This window comes from Syngnathoides biaculeatus, chromosome 23 (genome assembly GCF_019802595.1).
Source record: "Syngnathoides biaculeatus isolate LvHL_M chromosome 23, ASM1980259v1, whole genome shotgun sequence".
NCBI lineage: Eukaryota > Metazoa > Chordata > Actinopteri > Syngnathiformes > Syngnathidae > Syngnathoides > Syngnathoides biaculeatus.
This window is the reverse complement of record NC_084662.1, coordinates 12,208,143-12,235,135: the sequence shown is the minus strand read 5'-3', so window position 1 is coordinate 12,235,135 and position 26,993 is coordinate 12,208,143. Positions and strand designations below refer to the sequence as shown.

At 43.6% G+C, this 26,993-nt stretch overlaps 3 protein-coding genes across 5 annotated transcripts; 1 reads left to right on the top strand and 2 right to left on the bottom strand.

Moving 5' to 3' along the window:
- Positions 1-1,893: 1,893 nt before the first annotated feature.
- On the top strand, positions 1,894-9,000 carry tmem151ba (transmembrane protein 151Ba). The gene is made up of 2 exons (XM_061812586.1): positions 1,894-3,056; positions 6,682-9,000. The coding sequence occupies exons 1-2, from the start codon at positions 2,862-2,864 to the stop codon at positions 8,125-8,127; spliced, it is 1,641 nt and encodes a 546-aa protein (XP_061668570.1). The 5' UTR covers positions 1,894-2,861; the 3' UTR covers positions 8,128-9,000.
- Positions 4,591-17,352, bottom strand: tcte1 (t-complex-associated-testis-expressed 1). 3 transcript variants are annotated; one of them, XR_009793842.1, is made up of 8 exons: positions 17,256-17,352; positions 16,125-16,298; positions 15,487-16,052; positions 13,780-14,229; positions 13,298-13,624; positions 13,136-13,175; positions 11,556-11,692; positions 4,591-4,829 (listed from the first exon to the last, which is right to left on the bottom strand). XR_009793842.1 is itself a non-coding variant. In XM_061812587.1 (6 exons), the coding sequence occupies exons 2-6, from the start codon at positions 16,270-16,272 to the stop codon at positions 13,137-13,139; spliced, it is 1,530 nt and encodes a 509-aa protein (XP_061668571.1). In that variant the 5' UTR covers positions 16,273-16,298; positions 17,256-17,352; the 3' UTR covers positions 12,438-13,136. The 3 variants fall into 3 exon arrangements, 2 of the variants coding, with proteins under 2 accessions (XP_061668571.1, XP_061668572.1); XM_061812587.1 differs by lacking the exons at positions 4,591-4,829; positions 11,556-11,692 and having other exon boundaries at positions 12,438-13,175; XM_061812588.1 differs by lacking the exons at positions 4,591-4,829; positions 11,556-11,692 and having other exon boundaries at positions 12,438-13,175; positions 16,125-16,295; positions 17,256-17,306.
- On the bottom strand, positions 16,321-26,642 carry rnf8 (ring finger protein 8, E3 ubiquitin protein ligase). Its single transcript, XM_061812589.1, has 8 exons — positions 26,385-26,642; positions 26,083-26,211; positions 24,931-25,379; positions 19,659-19,866; positions 18,455-18,514; positions 18,269-18,358; positions 18,087-18,185; positions 16,321-17,994 (listed from the first exon to the last, which is right to left on the bottom strand). The coding sequence occupies exons 1-8, from the start codon at positions 26,556-26,558 to the stop codon at positions 17,737-17,739; spliced, it is 1,467 nt and encodes a 488-aa protein (XP_061668573.1). The 5' UTR covers positions 26,559-26,642; the 3' UTR covers positions 16,321-17,736.
- Positions 26,643-26,993: the final 351 nt, after the last annotated feature.

Sequence of the window (26,993 nt, the reverse complement as noted above, 5' to 3'; positions counted from 1 at the left end):
CACTTGTTATAAATATTGTGTAGCTAGTTTAATTTGGGCGGCACGGTGTCTCATCTGGTAAAGCGTTGCCCTCACAGTTGCGAGGCCCCGGGTTCAATCCCGGACCCACCTGTGTGGAGTTTGCATGTTCTCCCCCGTGCCTGCGTGGGTTTTCTCCGGGTGGGCTCTCCGGTTTCCTCCCACATCCCAAAAACATGCAACATGAATTGGACACTCTGAATTGCCCCTAGGTGTGATTGTGAGTGCGACCGTTTGTCTCCATGTGTCCTGCGATTGGCTGGCAACCGGTTCAGGGTGTACCCTGCCTCCTGCCCGTTGACAGCTGGGATAGGCTCCAGCACTCCCCGCGACCCTTGTGAGGATAAGCGGCTAAGCAAATGGATGGACAGTTGCTTCTAACAAGATTTGGTCGACCCACTTGATTGCCACTAGGGACGGGCGACTATCGATAATCGGTATGTACATTGGCCGTTCAACTCGTTCAGTAGTTTTTCAACTTAATTTTTTTTAAAAAGTCTCGAAATGTACGTGAAAGCACAAATTATTTTTTACTGTCAGCTACACACTATTCATTTCACATATCATTCAGAGAACACAGGTGATGGGTGAAGCGTGAAGTTTTTTTTCCATCGTTAATTTATCCGATTGGTCGAAGGGTGGTGGTGACGTCATTGGAAACCTATCCACAGTGTACGCCACAGGTGTCAAACGAAAGGCCCGGGGGTCCAGATCCGGCCTGCCACACGATTTAATGGACACGCGAACGCAAATCATCGGTGTCAAAATCTGCGATTCTAGTGAAAATATGTCCCCAACATTTCAAATTGTCACATATCATAAATGACAATGTTGAGATATCAGCATTTATGTGTTACCAAAGATGAACAATGGTTGAAAAACTCATTACGCTTGATTTCTGATTCCAAAACTAGGTCATAAATTTGTGTAAACATAATGAGGCGATTCAGGTTTTCTATGGTTTCACCATAATGGCCCTCATACTGCAGGAGCAGGCAGGGGGTCCATTTGGTACCCCGAACTTCACTTATCAGCAAATAGTGACGGAAAAATTGAGCCTTTCTGGGCTGCTCCATTTATGCCCGATCATGACAGGACATCCCAAATAACATGTTCACCAGTGGAATGTTCCAAATACCTCTGCGTGTTTTCAGTCCCAGTCTTTTGTTGCCCCTTTGTGTAACATTCTCCAGGCATGCACGTTTCGGTTTTCGCAGTAATTACACGCTACTTTGCGGTTCTGCCGACGGGATCCTGCGATCCGGGTGAGTCAACAGTTCTCAAGAACAACAACACAAATTCTCTGTTCTTGCTTGAAAATGCTAATTGTGGTTTGGCCTTTAGAGGGCTCACTTCCACAGCCGTACTAAGGGAGTCGGATTTATTTGAAGTCCTGTATTGACTGACATTATGGCTGCCAACAGGCGCCATCTGTTTTTATCCGCAGTTACGCTGGCTAATCTCATTTCATGCCAAGAGTCCATCCAGTGTTCGCACCAAATGAGGTGATATTCCGCACGTATAAAACATAAGCCGTGCGTTTATTTCGTTGTTCATGCTCACATAGTTCAGGATCAGCAACAGGCCCGCCAGAAATTCTCATCTGGCCCCATGACAGCGGCTCTGATCTGCAAAAATAAACGATTGTTTGCACCTCACATGCCCAATCTGTTCGCCTTCCTGCCATAAGGAGGGGAAAAAAAAAAAAAAAAAAGGTCCAGCTACATCACTGCCAGAACCGAACGGCTTCTGTCCCCAAGCTGTCAGACTCATCAACACGGCCAGACACCAAACTCCACAGCCAATATTATACATATACAATATAAACAATATTGTACATTTTAAATGCAATATAAGATGTGCAAAATGGCCACACACACGTGATATTAACAAAACATTTACACTGGTATTTATGTAATTAGCCATACCCTAGCAAAATGTGGATTTGAAGTCATGAAGAAAATACAACTACAGGTAAAATATTTATTTTACAATATTTGGCTAATTCATATTTGACATTTATTGAGGTACCATAGAAACAGTTTCAAGTCCCAAAATATTGTACAGTTAAATGAAAATTAAACTAGCTACACAATATTTATAAGTGTATCTATTGATATAAAGCACCATAGATAGATGGATAGACATTTAAAAATGACCACACATACGTGATATTAACAAAACCATTATGCTGATATTTATACAATTAGCCATACCCTAGCAAAATGCGGATTTAAAGTTAATAAAATATAAGTACAGGTCAAATATTTATTTTACAATATTTGGCTAATTCATATTTGACATTTATTGAGGCACAATAGAACCAGTCTTACATCCCAAAATAAGGCACCGTCAAATGAAAATTAAACTAGCTACACAATATTTACAAGTGTATTGATATAAATCAGCATAGATAGATATAGTCGGGTACATGCAGGTGGGATGATGCCAAATTAGGGGGCGTGTGGTGTTTTGGGGGGAGACGTTCACGCCGTGGCAGCTCCGCCCCCGCGTGGATGCTCGACGTGCACGCGCAACGTTGTGAGGTGCCGTGGCGATGTCTGCCCACCCGCCTTCTTTGTCCCTCTTCACGTCCTCTACCTGCAACGGGAAGCTGGGCCGACCAGCGCCGCCGCCGCCGCCGCCTTCGTCGTTTCCGAGCATCCCATGAAGTGCTCTCGACTTGCAGACGTCGCGTCGTTCGCTCTTTCGGCTGTGACACCCCCCCCCCGTCCCCCCTCCCCCTTCCACTCACCACCCTCGTCTTCCGTACCCACATGGAAGATGTTCCCGTTTAGCCGCCGGGTTCCCCTGGCTGGGCCGCTTTGTCAAGTGGCTTCCGCATGTGTTTAGATTTTTGGAACCCCAGCCGCATCCCCCTCCTTTCGTCCCGTCCCAACTGGAGCCCCCCATGCACGACTTCTTTTGTCATCATGTCCCCAGCGTCGGCCGCGGCGGCCACTGAAAGCAGCACCTGCACCGTCGCCCCAGAAGAGGAGCCGGAACCGGAGCCAGAGCCGGAGAGTCCTCGACTTGAGGTGAGCTGCGAGGGTTAGTCGTGTTTGGATGACATGGAGGCCAATTGAAAGTATGTAATTGGTGTTATAACACTACTCTTCATAATCAAATCACAATAATCAGATAAATGATCTATAACTTGCGAATTTTAACAGCATCATTGGTGTGCAAAATAAGGTTCTGGGACCTCTTACTCGACAGAACTGTGAAACAATGGCTTGTTTATCCAAGTACACATGTACGGAAGTGTGTTACTGCCACACCAAAAAAAAAAAAAGGTCCCGTTTCACATTATCATGTGGTTAATTACACGTTATAAAGTGAATCGTTTCACGTTATGTGAATCATTTGACGTTATAACGTATTTTGGTTCCGTACAACGGAAGCGTATCACTGCCATACCCAAATAAATAACTAAATAAATAAACAAACAAATAAATAAATAAAGGTTCGGCGTTTCACATTGTAATGTGAAATGTTTTCTTTCTGTATGCCACCTTGGACTGATGTGAGTGATACACTTAAGTTAAGTTACATTATTACTTGAAATGAGTCACATGATAACGTGTAATTAACCATATTATAATGTGAAACGATTCACAAGACCAAGTGTCGATGATGTGTCTCCCAATGATATTGCAATACTCAATGGAAACGATTCACATTATAATGTGAAAACGATTTACATTATAATGTGTAATTAATGATATTATATTGTGAAATGATTCAGGTTATAATGTGAAACGATTCACATTATAATGTGAAATGATTTTTTTTTGTGTGGCAGCAATACGCTTCTGTACACGTGAACCTGATTTAGTTTACTTTTTTTACATGACTGCGCGCGCAACTGAATGGAAATGCAACTGAGCTATGACAGCCACCCTAAAAATAAACAAAAAATAAATCCCCCAATTTGTAATATTTAAATGTGTATTTTATTTTTTAAAATATGTGTGCACCAGTATTGTTCTGTACACAAACGCACAAGAATACTACTTGCTCTCCAGATAGCCTGCAAACACAAACTCGGTTGCCAAGCTAGCTTAATGGTACATTGCTGGCATCAGCTGATATTTAAAATTCTCAAGACAAAAAAAAAAATCATTTTCCAGGTGGGGGTACTTGGCCTCATTCGCACGGCTAAGAATAAACAGTATAAAAAGGGATCTATAGATACAATATGTAGATTAAAAAAAAATATATATATATATATATATCAGACTGAGTGATGATGTAAAATTTGCTGACACGCTAATCACCAACCACCTTTGCTGTCCCGATTTAGCTTCCAAAAATAAACAATAATTCTGTCTTCCAGATCATAGCCAGAGGCGGATGTTGTATTCCTCTTACTGCGCAGTTGAACACAAACAGAGAATATAAGTTAATCAAATACCGAATGATGGCTCGGTCAAACTCGGAACTATGACATATCCATTACACAATCGGCTTTTTATATAACGCAGCGGTCTTCTTATATCAAGACCAAGTGTCGATTATGTGTCTGCCGATGATATTGCAATACACAGTGGATATCATATCCCCCCCCCCCCCCCTCACTGCTTCAATAGAGGCAGTAAAGTGTAACGTGAGCCGTGTCACGCTGCATCGATTTGCACTTGTAGCGGACGCGCAGATACCAGTAAGCAAATGCGGCGGTCTCACCGTCTCAACGGGGAATTTGAACGTGAATCCCCACTGCGGGGCGAACAACCACATGACCGAGGTGGAAGCGAGAAGCGTCAAGTCCCAAGGTGGATTATCGATTGCTCGGCCCGTCACTTGACGAGCTGCGGAAAAGATGGAAATGATCCAGACATGAAATTCATGCAAAATTGTTTACTTAATAAAAATATTATAACCCCTAACCATCAACTCGGCGTTACAGTTGAATAATCCGTCCTTTCTGGGACTTTTGACTCATTGCCAGGTTTGCATGGCAGCCTTCCCAAAAAAAAGCGTGACTAACTCATAATCCAGGCACGGGGCTCTCGCTCTTCCCTGAGGTGATGGAGGGTGCCACCATCTTTACGCTACACAACCCCCCACCCCATCCCACCCACCCCCGTTTCATATTCTTGGCATTGAATATGGACTTCAACGTTGGCTTCTTAGAACATGCAAAGACAGACGCGCACTGCAGTTGTGCATCAACTTTATCATGGCTTCGTTTTTCTTGTACTATGCAGACAGTGACAAGTTCGAGCGCTCATGCATAAACTATGAAAAAGCACTTAGAACATTGAATATTTGACTAAATATTGTATACGCACGAGTCTCTGATTTTTAGCCATTTTTAGCTCCAGAGAGATATTTTCTCTATTTTTTTTATGCTTCATATTTTCATGTGTTTGTACATTTTTGTTGCCTGTTTTTTTTTTTTTTGGGGGGGGGGGTCAACTTCCTGGCCACCTTTTTCTCTTATATATGCATCATCCCAGATTTATATAATAGGGGACGTTACCTTTGTACCATCTTGGACCATTTAAAGCTATCAATTTGCAGTATGAATGACAAGAGGTGGATAAACACGTTAAATGTACCTTCTGGGGTGGCACTGTGCCGCAGCTGGAAAGCGTTTGCCTCACAGTTCTGAGGTCCTGGGTTCAATCCCAGACCCAACTGTGTGGGGTTTGCATGTTCTCCCCGTGCCTGCGTGGGTTTCCTCCCACATCCCTAATTGGACACTCTAAATTGGCCCTTGGTGTGATTGTGAGTGTGACTGTTTGTCTCGGTGTGCCTTGCGATTGGCCGGTGACCAGTTCAGGTTGTACCCTGCCACCTGCCCGTTGACAGTTTGGATAGGCTCCAGCACTCCCCGCGACCCTCGTGAGGATGAGCGGCTAAGAAAATGGATGGATGGATGGATGTACCTACCGCCATGTAGTGGAAGAGCATTTAATTGTTGTAGCTGTCACTATATGATACATTAAATAGATTTTAAATGCTACTGTATATCTTAAACACTACAGTTTATGATTTAAAAAAAAATAATATTAAAAAAGTGAAACTGGATTACCGTAATTCCCAACCTACAGAGCGCACCTGGTTATAAATCTCGGTACATAGAAAGAGTTTAACGCTAGCACCGCGCTAACGCTAGCGTGGCGCTAACGCTAGCACCGCACTAAGGCTAGCGCCGCGCTAACACTAGCATCGCACTAAGGCTAGCGCCGCGCTAACACTAGCATCGCACTAAGGCTAGCGCCGCGCTAACACTAGCATCACATCACCGCATAAACCGCAGGTTTGAAAGCGTGTGGAAAAAGTCACGGCTTGTAGGCCGGAAATCACGGGATTTAGCCCATGTCTTACCAACATGCAGTGGAAAAGTGCTTGGGACTCACATTTCTGGTTTTATGGGTATGCTTGGTCCACACGCGCATTACATGACATCATCATCAAACTCCCCCCCCCAAAAAAGATAAGATACATTTTCGTAAGACGTGCTGACAGACGGTACGGACCGCCAAGTTTGTTTTTTGCCGTTTGACGCATACTTTTTGGCAGTGGCGCAGTTGTTGGGAAACAGACGCACTGTCGAGGTTACCGCTGTCCTAGTTCGAGATTTTGCTCTTGATATAAACGCAAGATAACAAATTGTCGTCGACTGACCGTGGCCGCCTTCTCTTCTGTGTGCAGCTGCGGCCTCAGAAACAGTCCCTGCTCAAGTCGTTGTGCCAGGAGACACACTGGAAATGCCTGCTGCTGTCCCTGCTCATGTACGGCTGCGTGGGCGCCGTGACCTGGTGCCAGGTGACCACCGTCACCCGCCTCTCCTTCGACAGCGCCTACAAGGGCAAATCAATGATGTACCACGACAGTCCCTGTTCCAATGGCTACATCTACATCCCCCTCGCATTCCTGGTCATGCTCTACGTGGTCTACTTGGTGGAGTGCTGGCACTGCTACACCAGGAACGAGATGCAGTTCAAAGTGGACGTGGAAAATGTGGCCGACCGCGTCCGGAGGATGAAGCAGGCCACGCCGTGCATCTGGTGGAAGGCCATCAGCTACCACTACGTGAGGAGGACGCGGCAGGTGACGCGCTACAGGAACGGAGACGCGTACACCACCACGCAGGTCTACCACGAGAGGGTCAACACGCACGTGGCCGAAGCCGAGTTCGACTACGGGAACTGCGGTGTGAAGGACATCTCGAAGCAGCTGCGGGGCTTGGAGTGCTTTGCCATCACCAAGCTGAGGTTCACCAAGTGCTTCAGCTTTGCAAACGTGGAATCGGAGAACTCTTACCTGACGCAGCGAGCCAGGTTTTTCACAGAGAACGAGGGCCTGGACGACTACATGGAGGCCCGCGAGGGCATGCACCTGAAGAATGTCGACTTTAAGGAATACATGATTGCCTTCTCCAGCCCGCATCACCTTCCCTGGTACGCATCGCATTCCACTTTCTGGACAGCGGCTGCTTTGACTCTCTCCTGGCCGTTACGGGTCCTGACCGAGTATCGGACCGCTTGCGCCCACTACCACGTCGAGAAGCTTTTCGGCTTCGACTATGTGCCGGCGATGACTTCCGAGGAGCGTCCTTGTTGCAGGCACATCCCGCGTGTCAACACCATCGACAGCACGGAGCTGGAGTGGCACATCCGCTCCAACCAGCAACTGGTGCCCAGCTACTCGGAGGCAGTTCTGATGGACCTGGCCCAGCTGTCGGGCAGCTGCCAGAACTACTCTGCTTGTCGCCGCTACGGCAGCTACAGGCAAAATTGCCAGCGGTGCCACCGCGCCATCAGCAACTCCTCCATCTTCTCTCGCAGCGCGCTGAGCATCTGCAACACGGCGAGCCCGCGCCTTCCCTTCAGCGCCAGTCGCTTCTCGCTGGGCCGGCTCTACGGCTCCAGGCGGAGCTGCCTGTGGCGGAGCAGCGGGAGCTTGAACGAGCCCGCCAGCCGCCCCACGGAAAGCACGCGCTGCCTCTCGGGCCAGCACGGCGGCGAGGAGAGCCCGCCGGCATACCAGGATGCGCTCTACTTTCCCGTACTGATCGTACACAACAACGAAGGCTGCCTCAACCACGACCATCGCTCCCTCCACAGAAATGGCTCCTGCGTGGAGACGTCTCTATAACCCTCCAACAAGATACAACGCAAGGATACATGACCTTATTGTCGGTTCAGGTACCGTGGCTTAAGAAGCTAGTTTGTCAGGTAAGGGCATCTACTGAGCTGTAAAGACAATTATCAAATAGCTAAGAAGCACTAAAGGCCCTGCAGTTGAGATATTTATCAAATTAATACCATGTAAGCTTAAAACATTTGCAAGAAATCCAGTGGAACCTCTTTAAGGTGAATACAAACACAGACTTCTGAAATATATAGATTTGGAAACCAATTTCCCCAATGATTAATCAAAATGCAATCATGCTCAAAAACATTATTATCAACAACTATTTATATGTATCTATATATTTGCTCCCAAAAGTCATTCTTTCATTAGCAATGACAATCTGGCAATAAGAAAAAGAAATAAAATTGGTAATCCTGATTGATGGCTAACGCTAACGGGCGGTGCTAATGCTAACACGGCGGCGCTGAGGCTAACTAGCGCTGCGGCTGTGAAAAAAGTCGCGGTTTGTAGGCCGGGAATTACGGTACTCATCAATTTCCTTTCTGTGTGTGAAATCTAGGTCGGTTTGGTTTCTTTTCTTTTATGATCTATGAATAGCAACGTGTGGCTATTCAGGTTAGTCGTACCTTCTGCTATCCAACGTTTGAGCATTCAGTTCTGTTAATATACATCACTGGCATAGATAGATGAAAAAGGATACCATCTTTGTCATGAATAAAAGGGAAACTTGGTAGTGGAATCAGTAATATACACAATGTTATAGGGCACATTTTAACTTGTGTTACATATTTGTAAAAATAAGTCATACGGTTGATCATAAAATGGATGAACAGAAAAAAAAAGTCAACATGGAGGATAAATGACAAAAGCATAATGTAGAGGCTACTTGCTTTTTTAACGTTCTTAATGATCACCACTGGCAAGCTTGTGCAAGCTTAGAGGTGTATTGTTTATCACAAATTTAAACAAATTTTTAAATGTACTAATTTTGAGGTTCCACAGTGTGACTGAACGCACGCTTGAGCATTCTGGGAAAAATCACTTCTTTGACATATTCATTGGCAAAGGGATACGAATTCAATGCAGGGATGACAAAGCCGGCGCGACATCAAAACCTTTCCCCAAAGGCCGATAGCGATGCAGAAATATCCCATTAGCAGAAATGGCTCAGTCGCGATGACATTACACTTCCTGGCTTAGTAAATATAGCAACACGCAGTATTAATAATTCAGCGGAGGAGCGCTAAAGGACACAAGCACTGCACTCATTTCTTCAAGGCTTTCACACTGTCTGTAAATGTTCAAAACCTTGAAACTAGTTCAGTAATTGGCACTATGTATTTTTCTAAATCCAGCCAAATGCGTTACGATTGCGCTATTACCGACAACGTCTTTCCTCTAAATCTATTTTATGCTGGTGTCTATCTGTGCACTTGTGCCCCTTTTTTATTGTTTAGGAGATCATTTTTTCGGTCTTCCCGATGGTGTAACGGAGCTGCGGCGGGCGTAGCCAGATGCTGCCGCAGCTGCTGATGCGTATCGGAGAGACAAGTGGAGAGCTGGCTCTCAAAGATGCTGAAAATAGGCAGGGGGCCCCGCACTCGCTACTGATACTGTCACATGTAATAATACGACAAGCTGGCTTTAAAGAACTCAGGACTGCGACGCGGGATGTCAGGGCGAGTTCGCTCGCAAGTTCCGAGGCGGATGTTCGTGAAAATCAGGACTGCCGCAACTTTTTAAACGCATATGAAGTCAGACGTTGCTCTAAAACGAGATCCATGTGAGGGAGCTTGCAAACCATTTAAAACGTTTTCGGTCGACATAATTTCCTTGATCATCGCTAGGGTACATTAACAATGAATTGATAGTGATTGTGAATGTAGTGCATATTTGTCTGAATGTTTTGAATTATCCCCCCCCATGCATCCGTCGTATTAATCACAATAATTTATGCTTGGATGTACCGTATTTAAACTAAATCAAAAGCGCTTTGGGTTCTTCTAGTATTCCTCCATTTTTGCATTTACTGCTTCAAGACGAGATCATTCAACAATGGATTCCACACGACCGTAGTACTGTGGCAATATTGCCTGAAAGGTTATATAATACACTTTTTTTTTGGTACATTTTGTAGGCTGAGGACATGTTGTTCAAATGATCTCAAATTTTATGCAAGAATATCTGAAACGATCATGTTTAATCCCTGCCCTAGGTTATGGAGTTAGGCTTTTTTTTTTTTAAATAATTAATGTTTTCCCACACTTTTATATACAAACTGAGAAAAAAAAGAAAGAAAAAAAGAGGGAAAAACGGTAGAAATAAAGAAAAAAAAATAATTTACATCCATTAACAGTGGGATAATAATACCTTTATAAATGACAGAATAGGACGGTTTCCTCTCATCTCCAATTATCTGATAATTATATAATAATTATCTGTTCATCCTTAACCAAGTTCATACCCGTAAGTGAGCAAAGAAATTAACCTTAAAGGGAAAACAATAACAATAATCATAGTAGTCAAAAAAAAAAGAAGAAAAATGATACCACCTCAAACCACCTTACAACAAATGTTCCAAAAACTATACAATGATTTACATATTTGCTTCAAGTAAACATTTTTTAGGTGTCAAATTTTCTTGGGTATGACAACAAGACACGATGCAATACTTATAAGTTTAAAAAAATATATATTTTTAAAGGATAATTGTTTTGATTTTTATAATCACCTTGTATCTATTCATATGATTTGATAATAGTAGTATAGGCCAGTTTTGAGTATTCAGGTTCCACAAAAATGTGGGAAATGACTAAAGCAACGTTACTTGCATAGCTGACACGCGTTAATTTAAGATGTTTGTCAGATCTATTTTTAATTATTATCAATAATTCTGAATTACAATACGCTACAGGTACCAAAATGTCTACCGGACCAGAACAGACTGGAAAATGTTTCCTATATATGATATGTGATTGTTAGCAAGCGCACTGAACAGTTTACAATTAAATAACTCAATTTGATTGTTCTTGTCAAACTTCTGTTTGTCTTTTTTTAATGTAATAAATCATGTCTGGAAACTGTCGGGGCATCTGTGCATAAAACAGAGGCGAGGCTGCAAAGTGACAACTGTGCTAAAATAAAGACATCACTTCGAGGCTATGTAGCAGCACTTTTGTTGAAATTTCAAGTTTAAGTAATTTTATCAGATGTGTTACACATCCGTGACATACAACATATCTGAAACTGCATTCCTCCCAGACCTGCGGCGCGATAATAGACTAAATAGCTACAAAATGGTCTGTCAAAAAATATGTACATTGTGCCTTATACTATAGACGACTCCAGGACCTATCTCGGAGTTCGACATTTTGAAAAGAATTTAAAAGTGTCCCCAAATGTTATACTGAGTTGGTTATTGGACTCACCGAGGTTGTGTTTTTCCAGTTCTTCTATTTATATCCATTGATCCATCATCATCCAAGCCGCTTATCCTCACAAGGGTCGCAGGAGTGCCGGAGTTTATCCCAGCTATCTTCGGGCGGGAGGCGGGGTACACCCTGAACTGGTTGCCGGCCAATCGCAGGGCACATAAGACACAAGATAATAGACCGCACTCAAAATCACATCTAGGGGCAATTTAGAGTGTCCAATTAATGTTGCATGTTTTTGGGATGTGCGAGGAAACCGGAGAGTCCGGAGAATACCCACAAAGATCCAGGTAGAACATGGAAACTCCACACCGGCAGGGCTGGGATTCGAATCCCGGTCCTCAGAACTGTGAAAGGCCAAGGCCCTGAACAAACGCTCCACAGTGGCGCCCCTTTATCTACATTTTGTGCAAATTCTTTGTGGTGCTGCGTGGATATGAGGTTGTGTTCCTAACATTGAATAAGATAAATTTGGGGTGCTTTATGATATGAATAACAGTCAGCGAGCTGCATGTACGTTGCACCTTTGAAATCCTGTGCCAGATCCTGTATTCTCATCAAACAAAGATTTTCCCATGAAGTACATTTGGTACACTAAAATGTGTTTCTGATCAATTTTACATATTCAGAAAACATCATGATAAACATCAATATATCGTAAATTATGGTATTTTTCAAAAGCCACATGGAAAACTAGGCTACAATACAGTCAGCTTCCCAGCAGTGCATTTAAAATATCCTGGGTGGGATTTTTTTTTCATCATTATTAATGATTTAAATGACAATACAAGATGTGAAAGTTTTGATATCCGAGCACGAATGAAGTAATTATTAGTGTAATTCGACAATTCTAAACTTCCAATGTGAATGAATGGAAATGAGAGTTTATAGGAATTACCGTAATTCCCGGCCTCCAGAGCACACCTGGTTATGAGCCTCACCCAGAAAAGGAAATAATATGTGCTACATACAAACGCCACAGTTGTGTAAAAGCCGCAAGTGCCCACATTGAATCATGAGATATTTACAAAGAAAGACAGTTAAACAGAGTTTAACCCTAGCGCCTCCACGCTAACAGGGCCGGTAAAAAAAAAACATACCGGTAAAAATCACTGAGACACGGCAGTAATACGCTACCGCGACGCTAACAGGGCCGGACCGGTAAAAGTCACTTCCTCGGCACATATATTCCACCGGTCTCACTCTTACCTGTTTCCGCTCGAGTGCCCCCTTGCGGCCGTGAGAAAAAAAATGGACAAATTAGCCGCATCACCGCATAAACCGCAGGGTTGAAAGCGTGTGGAAAGAAGTCGCGATTTATAGGCCGGAAATTACAGTAGGTGTATCAATCCCAATCTTCTTGGAATTAACATGTAGTAAGTGAAAAAGGAAGAAAACTTTGCAGCTGTAGTTGTCTCCGTCTGAATTCAGTTTTGCCAGTTAAGATTGCAGAGGTGAAATTACCAAATATAATCAAATATATAATAATTGAGTTATGAACCCTTTGATGAAGTTTATTTCTTTTTACACTTGAATTCAAGTCATTTGCTAATAAATGAAAATATGAAACCACGTACATCAGGTGCTGTTGATTGAAGTGGGCGCTTCAGATGGGCCCTGTTAATGCAAAAAACAGAAAACGTTTAGTTTTTTTACATTTACAGGATTGGAAAATTGTGCAACAGTAAGCCCATTTAGAGGTTTAAGAAAATTAAATACATATCTGACGTCTATTGTACCTCGTCATCTTGCTCTTGCGCCTCGTCGTCTTGCGCTTCTGCCTCGTCGTCCTCTGGTGGTGCCTCGTCGTCCTCTGGTTGTGCCTCGTCGTCCTCTTGGTCCTGTTCCTCTCGCTCTAAGCTGTCATCGGTGCACACCGCCGGATTGACAAAGGATGCGCTCTCGTTGGCGCAAATCAGCTGGTTGGTGACGGAGGCGCTCTTATTGTTGCAGACCGCCTGGTTGATGACGGCGGCGCTCTGCTCGTCCACCTCCGTCAGACGGACGTCGCATTCCGTTAGGCAGCTGTTCTGGGTGATGGCCTCCACCAGAGCTTTGCCTCCATCCTGCGCACAGGCGGACAAAGAAAGTGCCCCTCATCCTCAAGAGTTTGTGTTCTCGGTGCACGGAGCGATGTGATGCGGCGCCCCCCTCCATTAGCAGTTTCCATACACTTCCAAAAGAAAATGTAAGTTTGTAGTTTGGCGTGTACAATACTCACCACGCCCAATTTGTTGCAGGAGAGGTTGATGGTTTTTAGCGTTTGATTTTTAACCAGCACTTCTGACAGCGTGACAGCACTGGGGCCAGTCAGGAGGTTGGCTCCCAAGTGCAAATGAAGCAGGACGCTGTTGTTGAGCAAGGCCTTGCCGATGGCCTGCCCCCCCTCATCGCTCACCCGGTTGATTCTTAAGTTGAGGGACAAGAGGGCGCAGTTATTGGCCAAGGCGTCCGCGATGGCGTTGGCTCCCACGTCTCGAATAACGTTGTCGCTCATGTTGAGGACCTCCAGTTTGCTGCTGCTGAGCAGCTTGCCCACGGCCTTGGCCCCCCTGTCTCCAATCACGTTGTGGGAGAGGTTGAGCTCTCTCAGGGAGGGGTGCTCCGCCAGGTGTTTAGCCAGCAACTTACACTTGTCATCGTCAATGTGACTTTCATACAGTCGTACTACCTGCAGGAAGAGGAAGTAGATGATTATGCTTGTAGTATGCTTAAAGCAGTGTTTTCAAACATTTATTGAGCCACAGAGAAAATGACACAAAATGCTCCCAGACAGAAATGTCTCCAAAAATACATATGAAATACCATTTTTTTTCCCGGCTTACAAGCCGCAAATTGTTCACAGCCGCCCCGTTAGCACCGCCACGTTAGAATTACCACCACCGCGCTAGCGTTAGCGCCGTGTTAGCATTAACACCGCCACGTAGCCCGGGAATTACGGTACTGTAATGATCTCGTCTCAATTTACTGACAAAATGTGACTCTGAAATCTGGGGTTGTTAAGTTGACCACAAACCCACTATTCCAGTGGAGTAAAATGTAGCCAAGCTTGGCTAATTTCCCTTCCTAAAAAAACGCTTCCATCTTCGAAACCTAGCCAATTTCCCACAAATGAAAATGACAGATGTAGGAAGCAGCCAACGCACGGCAGAAATTTCTGTGCATCCTTCAGTGTTGACGCAGGCTTTTTCGCAGCCTCCCCGGCCCATCTTAGCATCAGACCGCTAGGCGCTAATATCACCTCGGTAATGATACTTTTGTACCTTTAATGGTGAGGTGCCTTAAATCAGCCTATGACTTCTGCAATGGAAAAACTACCGGAAAACCTTTCTCAGGCACTTTCAATTATTGCAGGTTACTGTAATAATAATAATAATTTTGAAATTGACGCGAGTTTGCTTGGTATTGGGCAGTTTTGTAAACAGCCACTAGGTGTTCTGAAATAATCTTGGTCTCTTTTTTTTTTACAGCAGTTTAGGGGTGTAAAGAGCAGTCACTCACATTTGATAAAAGTACGAGTGTGGTCCGTCATGCCCGCATTTATAATGTTGTGGGTGTGTGTTCTGTTTGTAATTATGAGTGTACCCCTTTAAGAGCAGAGGGGGGCGGGGTCAGGTAAACTAGCAAGTAGAAGTAGGCTGGGCAGCAGCTCACTGTTAAAGACTGTGCTTCCGTGTTAAAAATAAAATAAGACGTCAGGCTGTGGTTCACCGCGCTGGATCGGTTTTCATGTGTGCCGACAGTGTGCGACAAGTGCACAGTTGCGCAGCTTAGAGAGAACGTTGGTCAAGACTACACAAATTAAGCGACTGCTTTCAATATCTATGTATTTCTACTCGTAACAAATTTTACATGCATGATTTTTCGTGCTCGACTGCAGATTTGAGAGTGCGATGGTGTCCAGTTTTTTGTTTTTAATCCACTGTACCTTTAAGGTCTTGCAGGATTCAAGAGCCATGGAGAGAGTCTCGCAGTCTCGCTCAGCCATCTCGAACATCTTCCATTCGAAGTTCATTCCGCACTGTTTGACCCAGTAGGTCAAGTGGAACTCTTCCAGGCAGCTCAACATGCTCAGGAGGTTGCGGAAGTCGTAGTGTTCCATGTGGGCCGCGTCTGAGTCGGTTTCGCTCAGCCAGTCCACGTTGAGTCCGATCCCCACCTTGCCCTCCTTGATGGGCGGCAGCATTTGGGAAATGTCCAGCCTCTTCACGTAGGCCTCGCACAGCGGGATTTCCTCGGCGACCGTCTTGAAGGGGGTCGTTTCCGGGATATAGTGTTCGATGATATTTTCCAGGTGCCTCTCAAAGAACATCCGCTTCCAGCTGTGGCCGTAGTGAGACACGTCGCAGATGTCCCACCGTTGCTCGCAGCAACGCCGCCAGTAGACGCCGTCGTCAACCAAGTTGGCCGTCACTGATAGCGGCAGAGAGGGCGACAGTCTCTCCTGCACAAAATCTCTCTGGCTGGGTGTAAGCTCCTCATAGATGGGGGTTTCTGCCAAAGATGGAGTGCTAAGTTAGTGACTATAAAATCACGTACAGTACTGTAATATGCGATATGACCTACCCTCAAAGTTTTTCACAATACATTCGAGGCAGAGGGTGGACAAGAAGGGCACAAGGGCCAAGGACCAGTTTGGATTTTCAGCAATGATCCTTCTCAGTCTCCTGCTTTCCACCGCCAGCATGGTGGGGCCTCCGGTGAGCCTCGACATGATTGCAGGCGGGTGGTGGAGGACTACTTTTTTTTTTTTTTTTTTTAAAAAGGTCAAATTATCATAGACTTTATGGAAATGATTGTCAACCAGTGCTTTTGTTTTAGACTAGTCGGTGACAAGCCACCTGCCGCTGTTTCTTTTATACCAAAATTTTATACTCTTAGCTTAAAATATAACACTATTCACACAATAAAGCATAAATACACGTGAAAATGTCCATAGGAGCTAAAACTGACAAGAGCTTAATGTGCAATATTAAAGCTTTATGATGATATGTAAGTGACGAATGTTGCGCGTGACAACTTCCTGTTCGAACTTCGAATTGACTAAATAACAATGGAGAACAAAATTAAACATCTTGGAAAGGAGATTTTTTTTTTTAAATTCATTTTACAATTCAGGTCATTTTATTTTTTATTTTAATATTTAACAGATAACTTTGGGAGTGTTATGATTGTAAAAATAATATTTGAATCGGGTGCAATTTGCATCATATACTAAATAACATCTATAATCACTGCCACGATTTACACATGCAATACATAAGTCACACACAAAATAAGCAAATATGAATTACTTTAATTTAGACCAGGGGTGTAGATAGTAGAATAAAACTTACGTCATTGACAAACTTTGTACTGTACTGTACTTGCTCTAACCCGCTATAGTTTGCGTGCTGAACACAATTGTTATTGCGCCATCTAGCTGACGCTACCAGAACAGCACTTTTTATTGAAAAATTGCAGCTCATTTTTAGCCATGTCATGGTTTTATATTTTTTTTCTAAAAATCCTCTCGCAGGCTGGATTTAACCGGTTTGCGGGCCGGAGATTTGCCACACCTGGTTTAGACATTTGTCTCACTCCTAGTTCATTTAAGTCATCCAAAAACACACGTCACACCATAAAAGCGCATCTTAAACGCAATTCGACCCATTATACGCCGCAATACACATAGTAATGTAACTTGAAACAGAATACCTTTTGCACAGTCTTAAATCATAGCTGCGGTCCCAGTGATCCGTGCGTTTCCATAGTTACGGAAAGCTCTTCAGCAAATGGCTGAGCAAAATGCTGCCACCCACAGGACGGAAGGAGAAATCCAACGCCTGAGCAGCGCGAACCTCAAAAGCAATCAACCAAGAAATTGCCACAAACAAACGGACAAAATAATAAGTGAATGAAATAATGATTAAAATAATAATGTATTATTTTTGCTGGAAAACATTTTTTACAACCTGAAATGTAACCTGCAAGCGTTTTATTCCATTTAACTGTAAGTTACTGACATCTTTCACATCTTTGTGACATTAATACACATAAAAAAAATATGTGCTGTAATTTGGAATAAATTCATATATTATCGTTAGTGTCACTATTATTACCGTAACTGTCACCGTCATACTGACACGTATTGCTTTTCCGGCTTAAACTATGTAAACATTTTTCCCTTAAGCAAACATTATGTTGAGTTTTTGGAGTCTCTATTTTGCGGCAATTTAACGCACGTGTCTTCTTTCCGCTCGGAGATGAGCGCCTGGCGTCGGACTTTTATATCCAAACTGAGGTTCTCCACCATGCTGTCGATGCAGTTGTCCAGCGCCAGACACCGGGTCTGGGTCTTGATGGCCTGCCGGCAGATGGGGCACTCGTCTTTCTTTTTGCGCCACTGCTTGATGCAAAAGCGGCAGAAGCTGTGGGCGCAGTTCAGGATGACGGCCTAAAGATACCGAAAAGACAAAGTTTTCAGTTTTTGCTCGGGTTTTCGTTGATACGCCAAGTCAAACGTGAACAGGTTTGAGCGACGAGCACCTCTATAAAGAGCTCGGAGCAGATGACACACTGAAGCTCGTTTTCCAGAACGTCGGTTACTTGCGTGACCACTTCGTCCTTCGCCTTTTCCTTCGCTTCCTGAAAACAGAACCAGTTTGAGGCTCTTAAAAAAAAAAAAAAAAAAACTGCAGTGAAAAGACAAGTCCGGTGCAGCAACCCACCTTGGTTACTTCGAGCTCTTTGTTTTTGGCCAACAGAACCTCCTCAAACCTCGTCCGGGATAGCGCAAGTTCATCCATAATTTTCCGCTGCTAAAGGGTGTTGAGCAATAAAACTGAGCGATGGGGGGGGGGGAAATTCCAACGAAATGCATTCGGTAGCGTGACGTGTATTATTTTGGCTCTGACCTCCTTCAAGGCCTCATCCAGCTGTATTTTCATCGCCGTCTTTTGCTGCTGTGTTTGAGCCTATAAATGCATAAGAGGAAGAAAATCAAATATGGATGTGATGCTACCCTCATCTTCCTCTGAGGTTCAGCACGTCCTTTTTAGCAGTTATGATTTAAGTATAGTACACGGAAAATGACCAAGAAAGTCTTCTATTCCTCATTTTCTCCTGACAGCTTGCCTCTTTGAAACAAACGCATTTGATCAATGTCAACACAGGTCTCAAACTCAAGGCCCAGCGGGCCAGATCCGGCCCGCCGCATGATTTTATGTGGCTCGCAAAGGCAAATCATGTAAATCAACTTCAAAGATTTTTGTGATAAACTGGAACAAAATTTCAAATTGTCATACCATAAATGACAAAGCTGAGATATTGAAAGGGCGGAACAGTGGTTCAGCTGGTAAAGCATTTGCCTCACAGTTCTGAGGACCCGGGTTTGATCCCGGCCCCGCCTGTGTGGAGTTTGCATGTTCTCCCCTGTGCCTGCGTGGGTTCTCTCCGGGCACTCCGATTTCCTCCCACATCCCAAAAACATGCACCATTAATTGGACACTCTAAATTGCCACTAGGTGTGATTGTGAGTGCTGCTATTTGTCTCCATGTGCCCTGCGATTGGCTGGCAACCAGTTCAGGGTGTACCCCGCCTCCTGCCCCTTGACAGCTGGGATAGGCTCCAGCACTCCCACGACCCTTGTGAGGATAAGCGGCAAAGAAAGTGGATGGATAGATGGATATTTCAAGCATTGTGCTACCAAACATGCATAACAGTTGAAAACCCCATTACGCTTGATTTCTGATTAAAAACTAGTTTTTTTCATCTGTAAATATGAGGCAAAATATTTTCATGGATTCAGTCATATCGTCCCTCTGAGGTAAATCATAACTACAATGTGGCCCACGACAAAAATGAGTTTGACACATAGTGGTACATGCACCTGCCTTTGGTGCGAGCAGCGTGGGATCGATTCCCTGAGTTGCCCTGAGTTTAGCGCGAGCTTGATGAATTATTATGTTTAATTCTTACTCCAGAAACCCAAGATTAGCCAGAATACCTTGCTGTGATTCGTGGCGGCCCGTAACAATGTATTCCTTCAAAAACAAAAACAAAAAAAAAGAACATTCGTGGGTTGACTTCTCCTTTAAACACATCGTGCATTCTTTCACCTCTTGCCGTGTCTTAATTAGAATGAAGGCCCTCTCAAGCGTCTCCATTTGCTGCATCTGGGCTCGGAGGGTCTGCAGCTGCCGCTGCAACTCCTTGATCTGCTCTTCCTTGAACAGGTCGACCGATTGGGATCCAGCCTCGAGCGAGGTGACCTGCCTCTGTCTGCTGTCCACCTGATCCCTGAGCATCAATATGTTCTGGCTGTACCTGTGGAAAAAGAAGGCAGTGAGGTCCAAGGTGATATTTATAGCAATGGAAAATATAAAGTGCCTTGTGAAAGTATTCGCTCCCCTTGAATTTTTCAACCTTTTGCCACATTTCAGGCTTCAAACATAAAAATAGAAAATTAGTTTTTTTTGTGAAAGTATTGGCTCCCTTTGAATTTTTCAACCTTTCGCCACATTTCAGGCTTCAAACATAAAGATAGAAAATTATTTTTTTTTGTCAAGAATCAACAACAACAGAGATCCTCACTGAACATCTGGAGTGAGTTTGCTGTACTGAAAGTAAAGGGGCCGAATATTGCACGCCTTTATTTGTTAAGCCATTCATGGGCAGGGTAGCAATTTTTTGCCTTATTGAGATAAAAGTCTCCTAACAGGCCACAATCAAGGAAATAACACTTCTTTTTCATTTATGGTTAAGTCATATGATAACTTTACTCATTTATTATCTCGTCCCAAAATTAGGACGCTGGCCGCGAGAGGGTACTTGGGTTTTCTTAGTAGATCGTCCCAAAAACCAGAATCAGAATAAAACACTTATATTTTGATATACTGAAGGATATAATGTGTGAAAATCATGATGTCCCAAAAATGGGACGTTGCCCACGAATGCGTGAAAAAAAAAAGTGTAAAATATCTGATAAATTCCATTAAACTAAATGATTGTGTCCTACTTGTTGTTGATTCTTGACAAAAAAATTTAATTTTATGTCTTTATGTTTGAATCCTGAAATGTGGCGAAAAGTTGAAACATTCATGGGGGCTGAATACTTTCACAAAAGGCACTGGACATCAAAGACAGAACTGGACAAATGTTGTGCTGGATAACTACTGGAGACAATGGCTGTAGCAGATCAGAAGTGCAAAGATACAGAGGACTTACAGCATTCCCCTACTATCAGCAGGGTCCGCATCACAAACGTATGAAAGGAAAATTAAGAGCATCACAAGAGAACCGCATCATAAAATAAGAGCATCACAAACTATCTTCATCATAATGACTAAGTTGGTAATAACTGGCACATTCTTATGCCCTGGTCTCTCCAGTAAGGTTAACTGATGATTTGGCATGTGTGAGCAAAAGATACGCATCAATAAAGAGAATATACACATCGATAATGCACTTCAATCCCCTTTTCGGACTTTGAGTCCGACACCTGAAATAAACAGAATTAAAGGAAAGTTCCAGCCCCGTCATCGTCTGGACCGTGTGGTACAACGGACGGGCCCGAAGCTAGAAGCAATTCAGCCATCATATGGGGTGGAGGAACATAAATGTCCTTTATCTCAATGGCGGCAGTAATCAATCGCTGACACAAGGATCGAACACAAGGAATACAACAACAACCACACAAAGTCAAGAGAGCTGAAAAAACAGCAACGGAGATAAGAACCGAAGTTACCAAGGCCTTGTACTTGCCGAAGACACTAAGAGCATTATCCCATAAAGAGGTGTCTATCCCTGAGTGGGATTTCATCTCACTCGACAAAGACACAATTTCTGCAAAGTGTTGGTCAGGGAGCCATCGGGGGCTGTATTATTCGGAATAACTGTACAACATTGATCTCCGAACATGAAACAAACACCTCCTTTCTCTGCGAGGATCATGTCCACCGCCATGTTGGTCTGGAGTGTAATCAAAGAGGTAGCAGCCAATTGTTCATGGACAGCCTCGAAGCCGTCCCTGGTGTAATTTGCCAGACGCTGTTGGTTGTAGTGTAAATAATTCGGTCAACGTTCTTATTGGGGGTGACGGGAAAAATGGCAGAAAGCAAGGGAAAGCTTTCAAGTCCTGCAGCTATCTGATTAGTAAGTTTATATTCATTCGGAACACCACGGGTACACCTATAGCGTCTATATCAGGGGTGTCAAACATACGGCCCGCGGGCCGGATCCGGCCCGTCTGGTGGTTTGGTACGGCCCGGGGAAGAAAGCTGCATTGTATAAAAAAAATATGAATTTTCTTAAATATTTGTACTTCTTGTATTATCCGCTAGGGGGCGCAGTGTTTTAGTACGTGCAGACAACATGAAAGCAACACTGCGGCGGAACTAGGACCACCTTGACCTGGTAAAATTGAACGTCTGTACAGCGTTTATTGGCGACAATTGCATTATCTACTTTTCCGTTTGCCTCGCACCCTCATCAGCAAAATGTCTTTGTCAAAAAGGAGAAAAGTAGACACAGAGTGTCGGACTTTTCAAGAAAAATGGACATGTTCTTATATGTTCACGGAGGTGAATGGGAAACCCGTGTGCCTGGTGTGCCAGCAGCAAGTTTCGGTGCTTAAAGAATACAATATTCGGCGCCATTACGAAACTCAGCATGGTGAAAAATACAACAGTTTGCATGGAGAATTGAGAAAAAAGAAGGTAAATGAAATGATGGCGCGTCTGAAGAAACCGCAATCTGTTTTCACCCGGAGCCGAGAAGCCAGCGATGCTGCGGTGAAAGCCAGCTCCCTAATTGCGAGCCAAATAGCAATGGCATCAAAGCCGTACAGTGATGGAGAGTTCATCAAAAACTGCTTGCTGACGGCTGCTGAAATTGTGTGTCCTGAGAAACGACATGCTTTCGCCAATATCAGCTTGACAAGAAATACCGCGGCAGACAGGATTTCGGAACTCTCTGCAGATTTGGACCACCAACTAAAACGCAAAGTGGGGTCATTTGTGGCATTTTCTGTTGCGATTGATGAGAGTACTGATATCACGGACGTCGCTCAACTGGCCATATTCATTCGTGGAGTTGACAAGACTTTGAATGTCAGAGGAGTTTCTCGAGCTGGTGCCGACGATCGACACCACAACAGCTGAGGACATTTTCAGCTCCGTCGTCGGAGCGCTGGACAGAGTCGCAGCGGACTGGTCACGCGCCGTAAGCCTGGCTACTGATGGTGCGCGGTCAATGATCGGTAAAAAGGCAGGTGTTGTGACAAAGTTCAGAGATAAAGTACAAGCCGCAAATGGGGGAGGTAATTTTTGGACATTTCATTGCATTTTGCATCAGGAGGCATTATGGAGCAAATCGCTAAGAATGGATCACGTCATGGAGGTGGTTGTCCGAACTGTTAATTTAATCCGAGCCAGAGGTCTCAATCATCGTCAATTTGACAGCTTTCTCAGTGACTGTTAACATTATCCATGGTGTGCCTTATCACACGAACGTACGATGGTTAAGCAGAGGTGCCGTGCTAAAGCGCTTCTTTGATTTACGTGATGAAATCGGACAATTCATGGCGAAAAAAGGTAAACCTGTTAAGGAATTACAGTGCCATCTGTGGCTGCAGGACCTTGCGTTTATGGTTGACATCACTGAGCACTTGAATATTCTTAACAAAATGTTGCAGGGACGCAAAAAAAATCATAACACAGTATTATGACAGCATACGTGCATTCAAGTTAAAGCTCGGGTTAGGGAGACGCACGACACGACATTGTTACTATTTCTGTGATCAGTTTTATATACAACACACTTAAATATATGTTTAACTGTGTAAAAGTGTTGTTAAAATTGCACATACTTTATTTATGTTCTTATGTTATTCTCTTGTTCATAATATATTGTTCATACTGTAAAAGGAAAATTCCGTTAATAAACATTTTGATAATTTACTCATTCTTTGCACGAATTATTAGTATTAGTGATTAATACAAAGGAATAAAAGTGGGCTTATTGTTAGTTCTATGTAATTTTGCAATGAGTTTACTGGTCCGGCCCGCTTGATCTCAAATTAAGCTGTATTCGGCCCGCAGACCAAAGGGAGTTTGACACCCCTGGTCTATATAAACCGGGGAGTTAAAGAATGGGTGCTTCGGGTCATATATAGAACGGCGGTGTCGTGGTGTAACGGCCTGGTTTGTTACTTCGAGGAGACTAGCACGAGCATCTCGAGGAGCAACAAAGGTTGGCAGACACCAGGGCGCATCGGCCTGTCCAACGAGAAGGGAGAACATTGAATAGGGTGACTCCACCACAGTACCACCACACGTCCGCCCGTCCACGAGTCAAGGCTTCCGATCCCTGAACAATCCGGCAGTGTTGTTGGGGAATCATTCCAACTTTCGCTTCATGTGGGTAATACATCGATAATACACTTCAGGATCCAGCCTCGAGCGAGGTGACCTGCCTCTGTGTGCTGTTTACCTGATCCCTGAGCATCAATATGTTCTGGCTATACCTGTGGAAAAAGAGGGCAGTGAGGTCCAAGGTGATATTTATAGCAATGGAACATGTAAAGTGCCTTGTGAAAGTATTCGCCCCCCCTTGATTTGATCACATTTCAGGCTTCAAACATAAAGATCTCAAATTACATTTTTTTTGTCAAGAATCAACAACAAAGAGATCCTCGCTGAACTTCTGGAGTGAGTTTGCTGCACTGAAAGTAAAGGGGCTTAATAATATTGCATGCCTTTGTTAACCCATTCATGGGCAGGGTGGCAATTTTTTGCCTTATTTCGATAAAAGTCTCCTAACAGGCCACAATCAAGAAAATAACACTTTTATTTCGTTTATGGTTAAGTCATATGATAACTTTACTCATTTAAAATCTTGCGCTGCCCGCGAGAGGGTACTCGGGTTTTCTTAGTAGATCGTCCCAAAAACCAGAATCAGAATAAAACACTTAAATATTTTGATATACTGAAGGATACAATGCGTGAAAATCATGATGTCCCAAAAATGGGACGATGCCCACGAATGCGTTAAAAAAAAAAAAAACAACTATAAAATATCCGATAAATTCCATTAAACTTAACGATTGTGTCCCACTTTTTGATGAGTCTTGACAAAAAAAAAATAATTTTATGTCTTTATGTTTGAATCCTGAAATGTGGCGAAAGGTTGAAAAAGCCATGGAGGCACTGGACATCAAAGACAGAACTGGACTAACGTTGTGCTGGATTACTACTGGAGTGGGGGTTAAGTATAGATGATTTGAGAAACTGGTTCGACACCAGCAACCTTTACATGGGTTTACACATTTTTGTCACAATGCTGAGTCTGTTACACGCTTGGCTACATGACAAATGAGAAGCACACACTTACATCTGCAAGTTGTCCAGGTCAGAAAGACGATCTGGACCAGCACAGCTTTTGTGTGCTTCTTCTGGAAATGGATTGGGACCAGTCTCCCCCATCTGAGGGCAACTGTGGCGCTGGTGGTGCTCAACTGGAGGAAGAGGGCACGGGTGCGCCAATTGATTGTCTGAGTACGAGCAGCGGTACGATTTGGCCTTTGAGGTGGATGCCTCCGTTTCTTCCTCTCTCAGCTTCCGCTTGCATTTCTTGGGGAAGTGCACAATTTTTAAGGGCTCTATGTATCTTTTTGCCAAGTTGTGTTTAATTTCTCGGAGGGGCCGCCGCACAAGCATGTACTCGTACTCCACTTTGGACCCGATGACAGGAACGCCCAGTCGTACGGAGTCTTCAAAGGAAAGCAGGTGGGCTTCTTGAGAGGCGATGCGGATTCCATTCACCCACACACCGTTGAGACTCTGACAGTGATCACAAAAAGAAATATTTCACACGTCACAAACAACATGGCTTTACGTGCCCAATGAAATGGAAAAACTAAATATGTACAGTCGACCATTGAGCTATATTATGCTACGGGATTGTAATAAAAAGAAATGCAATTGGTCAAGCCGAATGATGGGTGGAACCAGGGCTGTTTCTTCATATTCTCATGTCATTTAACTTAATCCAGTTTTATTATACAATGGTAGCTTTGATTGTCAACTCTTTTTCCTCAAACTTTTTCTTTTTCACTCAGGAATTTCAGGTCTACAGAGACCTAATCGTAAGTTACTGGATCTCTGTTTTGCTTCTTCATCATCATTTATCATATTTCATTGCATTACGTGTGGATGTAGAAACAAATAAACACCTTTGCATACATCATAACATTTAGCCCTGACCTAGCTATATCCGTGTGTTTGTCATATTATAGAATAATTATTTTATTTTATATCTACGTGAAATTGCAATCACATTTTGTTTAAAAGAATAATAATTAAAAAAAAAAACAGTAAGCTTACAATGAGGACTGAGGACTACTAACAGCTCTCATGACATAAGTACCAACCGTGCTTGTCTGACATCTCCCCTTGCATGTGTGTGTTTGATTTGGTTCGACTTAAAACATTTTATTCTACAAATGTAACTCTATTAAACATCCTAGTCCAAGTAACTGGATACCTTGTTATCTGTGACTGTCCAGTGTCCATCTTCCCTTTGAGAGAAAGTACAGTGCAGCCTGGAAATCATTAAAGGGTGACTTGGGGACAGGAGCTGGTAGGTCACGTTAGTACCTCGACCAATAGTCACCTAAAGAGAATTATGGCACCAGTCAATAAAAATAACTCATTTTCTGTCAATTAACTGTACATTAGCACTCTGGGTTTTCATTTTCTGTGCGTGGCGCGAGAGGGGAACTCGAAATAATAAACGACAACAGGTTGTTTTGATTAGCTAGCTAACAGGCTAGTAGCAAAGTGTACCTCCGTGTTTTCGAACAAATGAAGCCAGCCCGAATTCCCCTCAACTCTCATCAAGCACGCGACTTCTGTGTCCAAACTGTCTTCGTCGGCGGCCATTGGAGAGTCCGCCGTAACTTTATCCGTGTTTATCTCACGCGGTGTCTCATCATTAACGCTTCCTCGCAGCGTGTCCATTCCGTAGCTGACGTAGCAAGGTTGCCCGCGGCCGTGTTTAGTCAAAGTACGACATTTACAGAACCGGAAACCGGTTTGGGATGTTTCAACTGTCAAGATAAGAGCACATTAAATTGATGTGATGGAATGTGTTCATATACGCGAAATTGACAAAAGTATTGTTTAACCTGCCTTGACTCACATATTATCCACCAGCAAGCCGTTTTTTTAAATTTTTTTCCCAGAGTTTTCCTGCTGTGAAGGCAATAACAACGTTTCCCACACACCACCTGAGGCGTCTGTCCTGTAGTGGTACAGAGAGGCGAGCTAGCCGCCATTTCTGCTCTCTGAATTACACTATATTTTATTTTGTTTGTAACATACTTTAAGAAAAAAAAAGTTACGTGTTCTAAATGTTAAACATACATGTATTACTGTGGGCTAATTGTTGGTAGT

What these genes read in the sequence shown, in the direction of transcription:
- tmem151ba (XM_061812586.1), top strand. Translation starts at nt 2,862, where the DNA reads ATGTGTTTAGATTTTTGGAACCCCAGCCGCATCCCCCTCCTTTCGTCC. An exon ending in CGGAGAGTCCTCGACTTGAG is followed by an intron (nt 3,057 to 6,681) that starts GTGAGCTGCGAG and finishes TTCTGTGTGCAG; the next exon opens with CTGCGGCCTCAGAAACAGTC.
- tcte1 (XM_061812587.1), bottom strand. Translation starts at nt 16,272, where the DNA reads ATGTCGAGGCTCACCGGAGGCCCCACCATGCTGGCGGTGGAAAGCAGG. An exon ending in TATTGTGAAAAACTTTGAGG is followed by an intron (nt 16,053 to 16,124) that starts GTAGGTCATATC and finishes CATCTTTGGCAG; the next exon opens with AAACCCCCATCTATGAGGAG. An exon ending in AATCCTGCAAGACCTTAAAG is followed by an intron (nt 14,230 to 15,486) that starts GTACAGTGGATT and finishes CTCTTCCTGCAG; the next exon opens with GTAGTACGACTGTATGAAAG.
- rnf8 (XM_061812589.1), bottom strand. Translation starts at nt 26,558, where the DNA reads ATGGACACGCTGCGAGGAAGCGTTAATGATGAGACACCGCGTGAGATA. An exon ending in TAATTAAGACACGGCAAGAG is followed by an intron (nt 18,515 to 19,658) that starts GTGAAAGAATGC and finishes ATGCATTTATAG; the next exon opens with GCTCAAACACAGCAGCAAAA. An exon ending in AAGAGCTCGAAGTAACCAAG is followed by an intron (nt 18,186 to 18,268) that starts GTGGGTTGCTGC and finishes TTCTGTTTTCAG; the next exon opens with GAAGCGAAGGAAAAGGCGAA.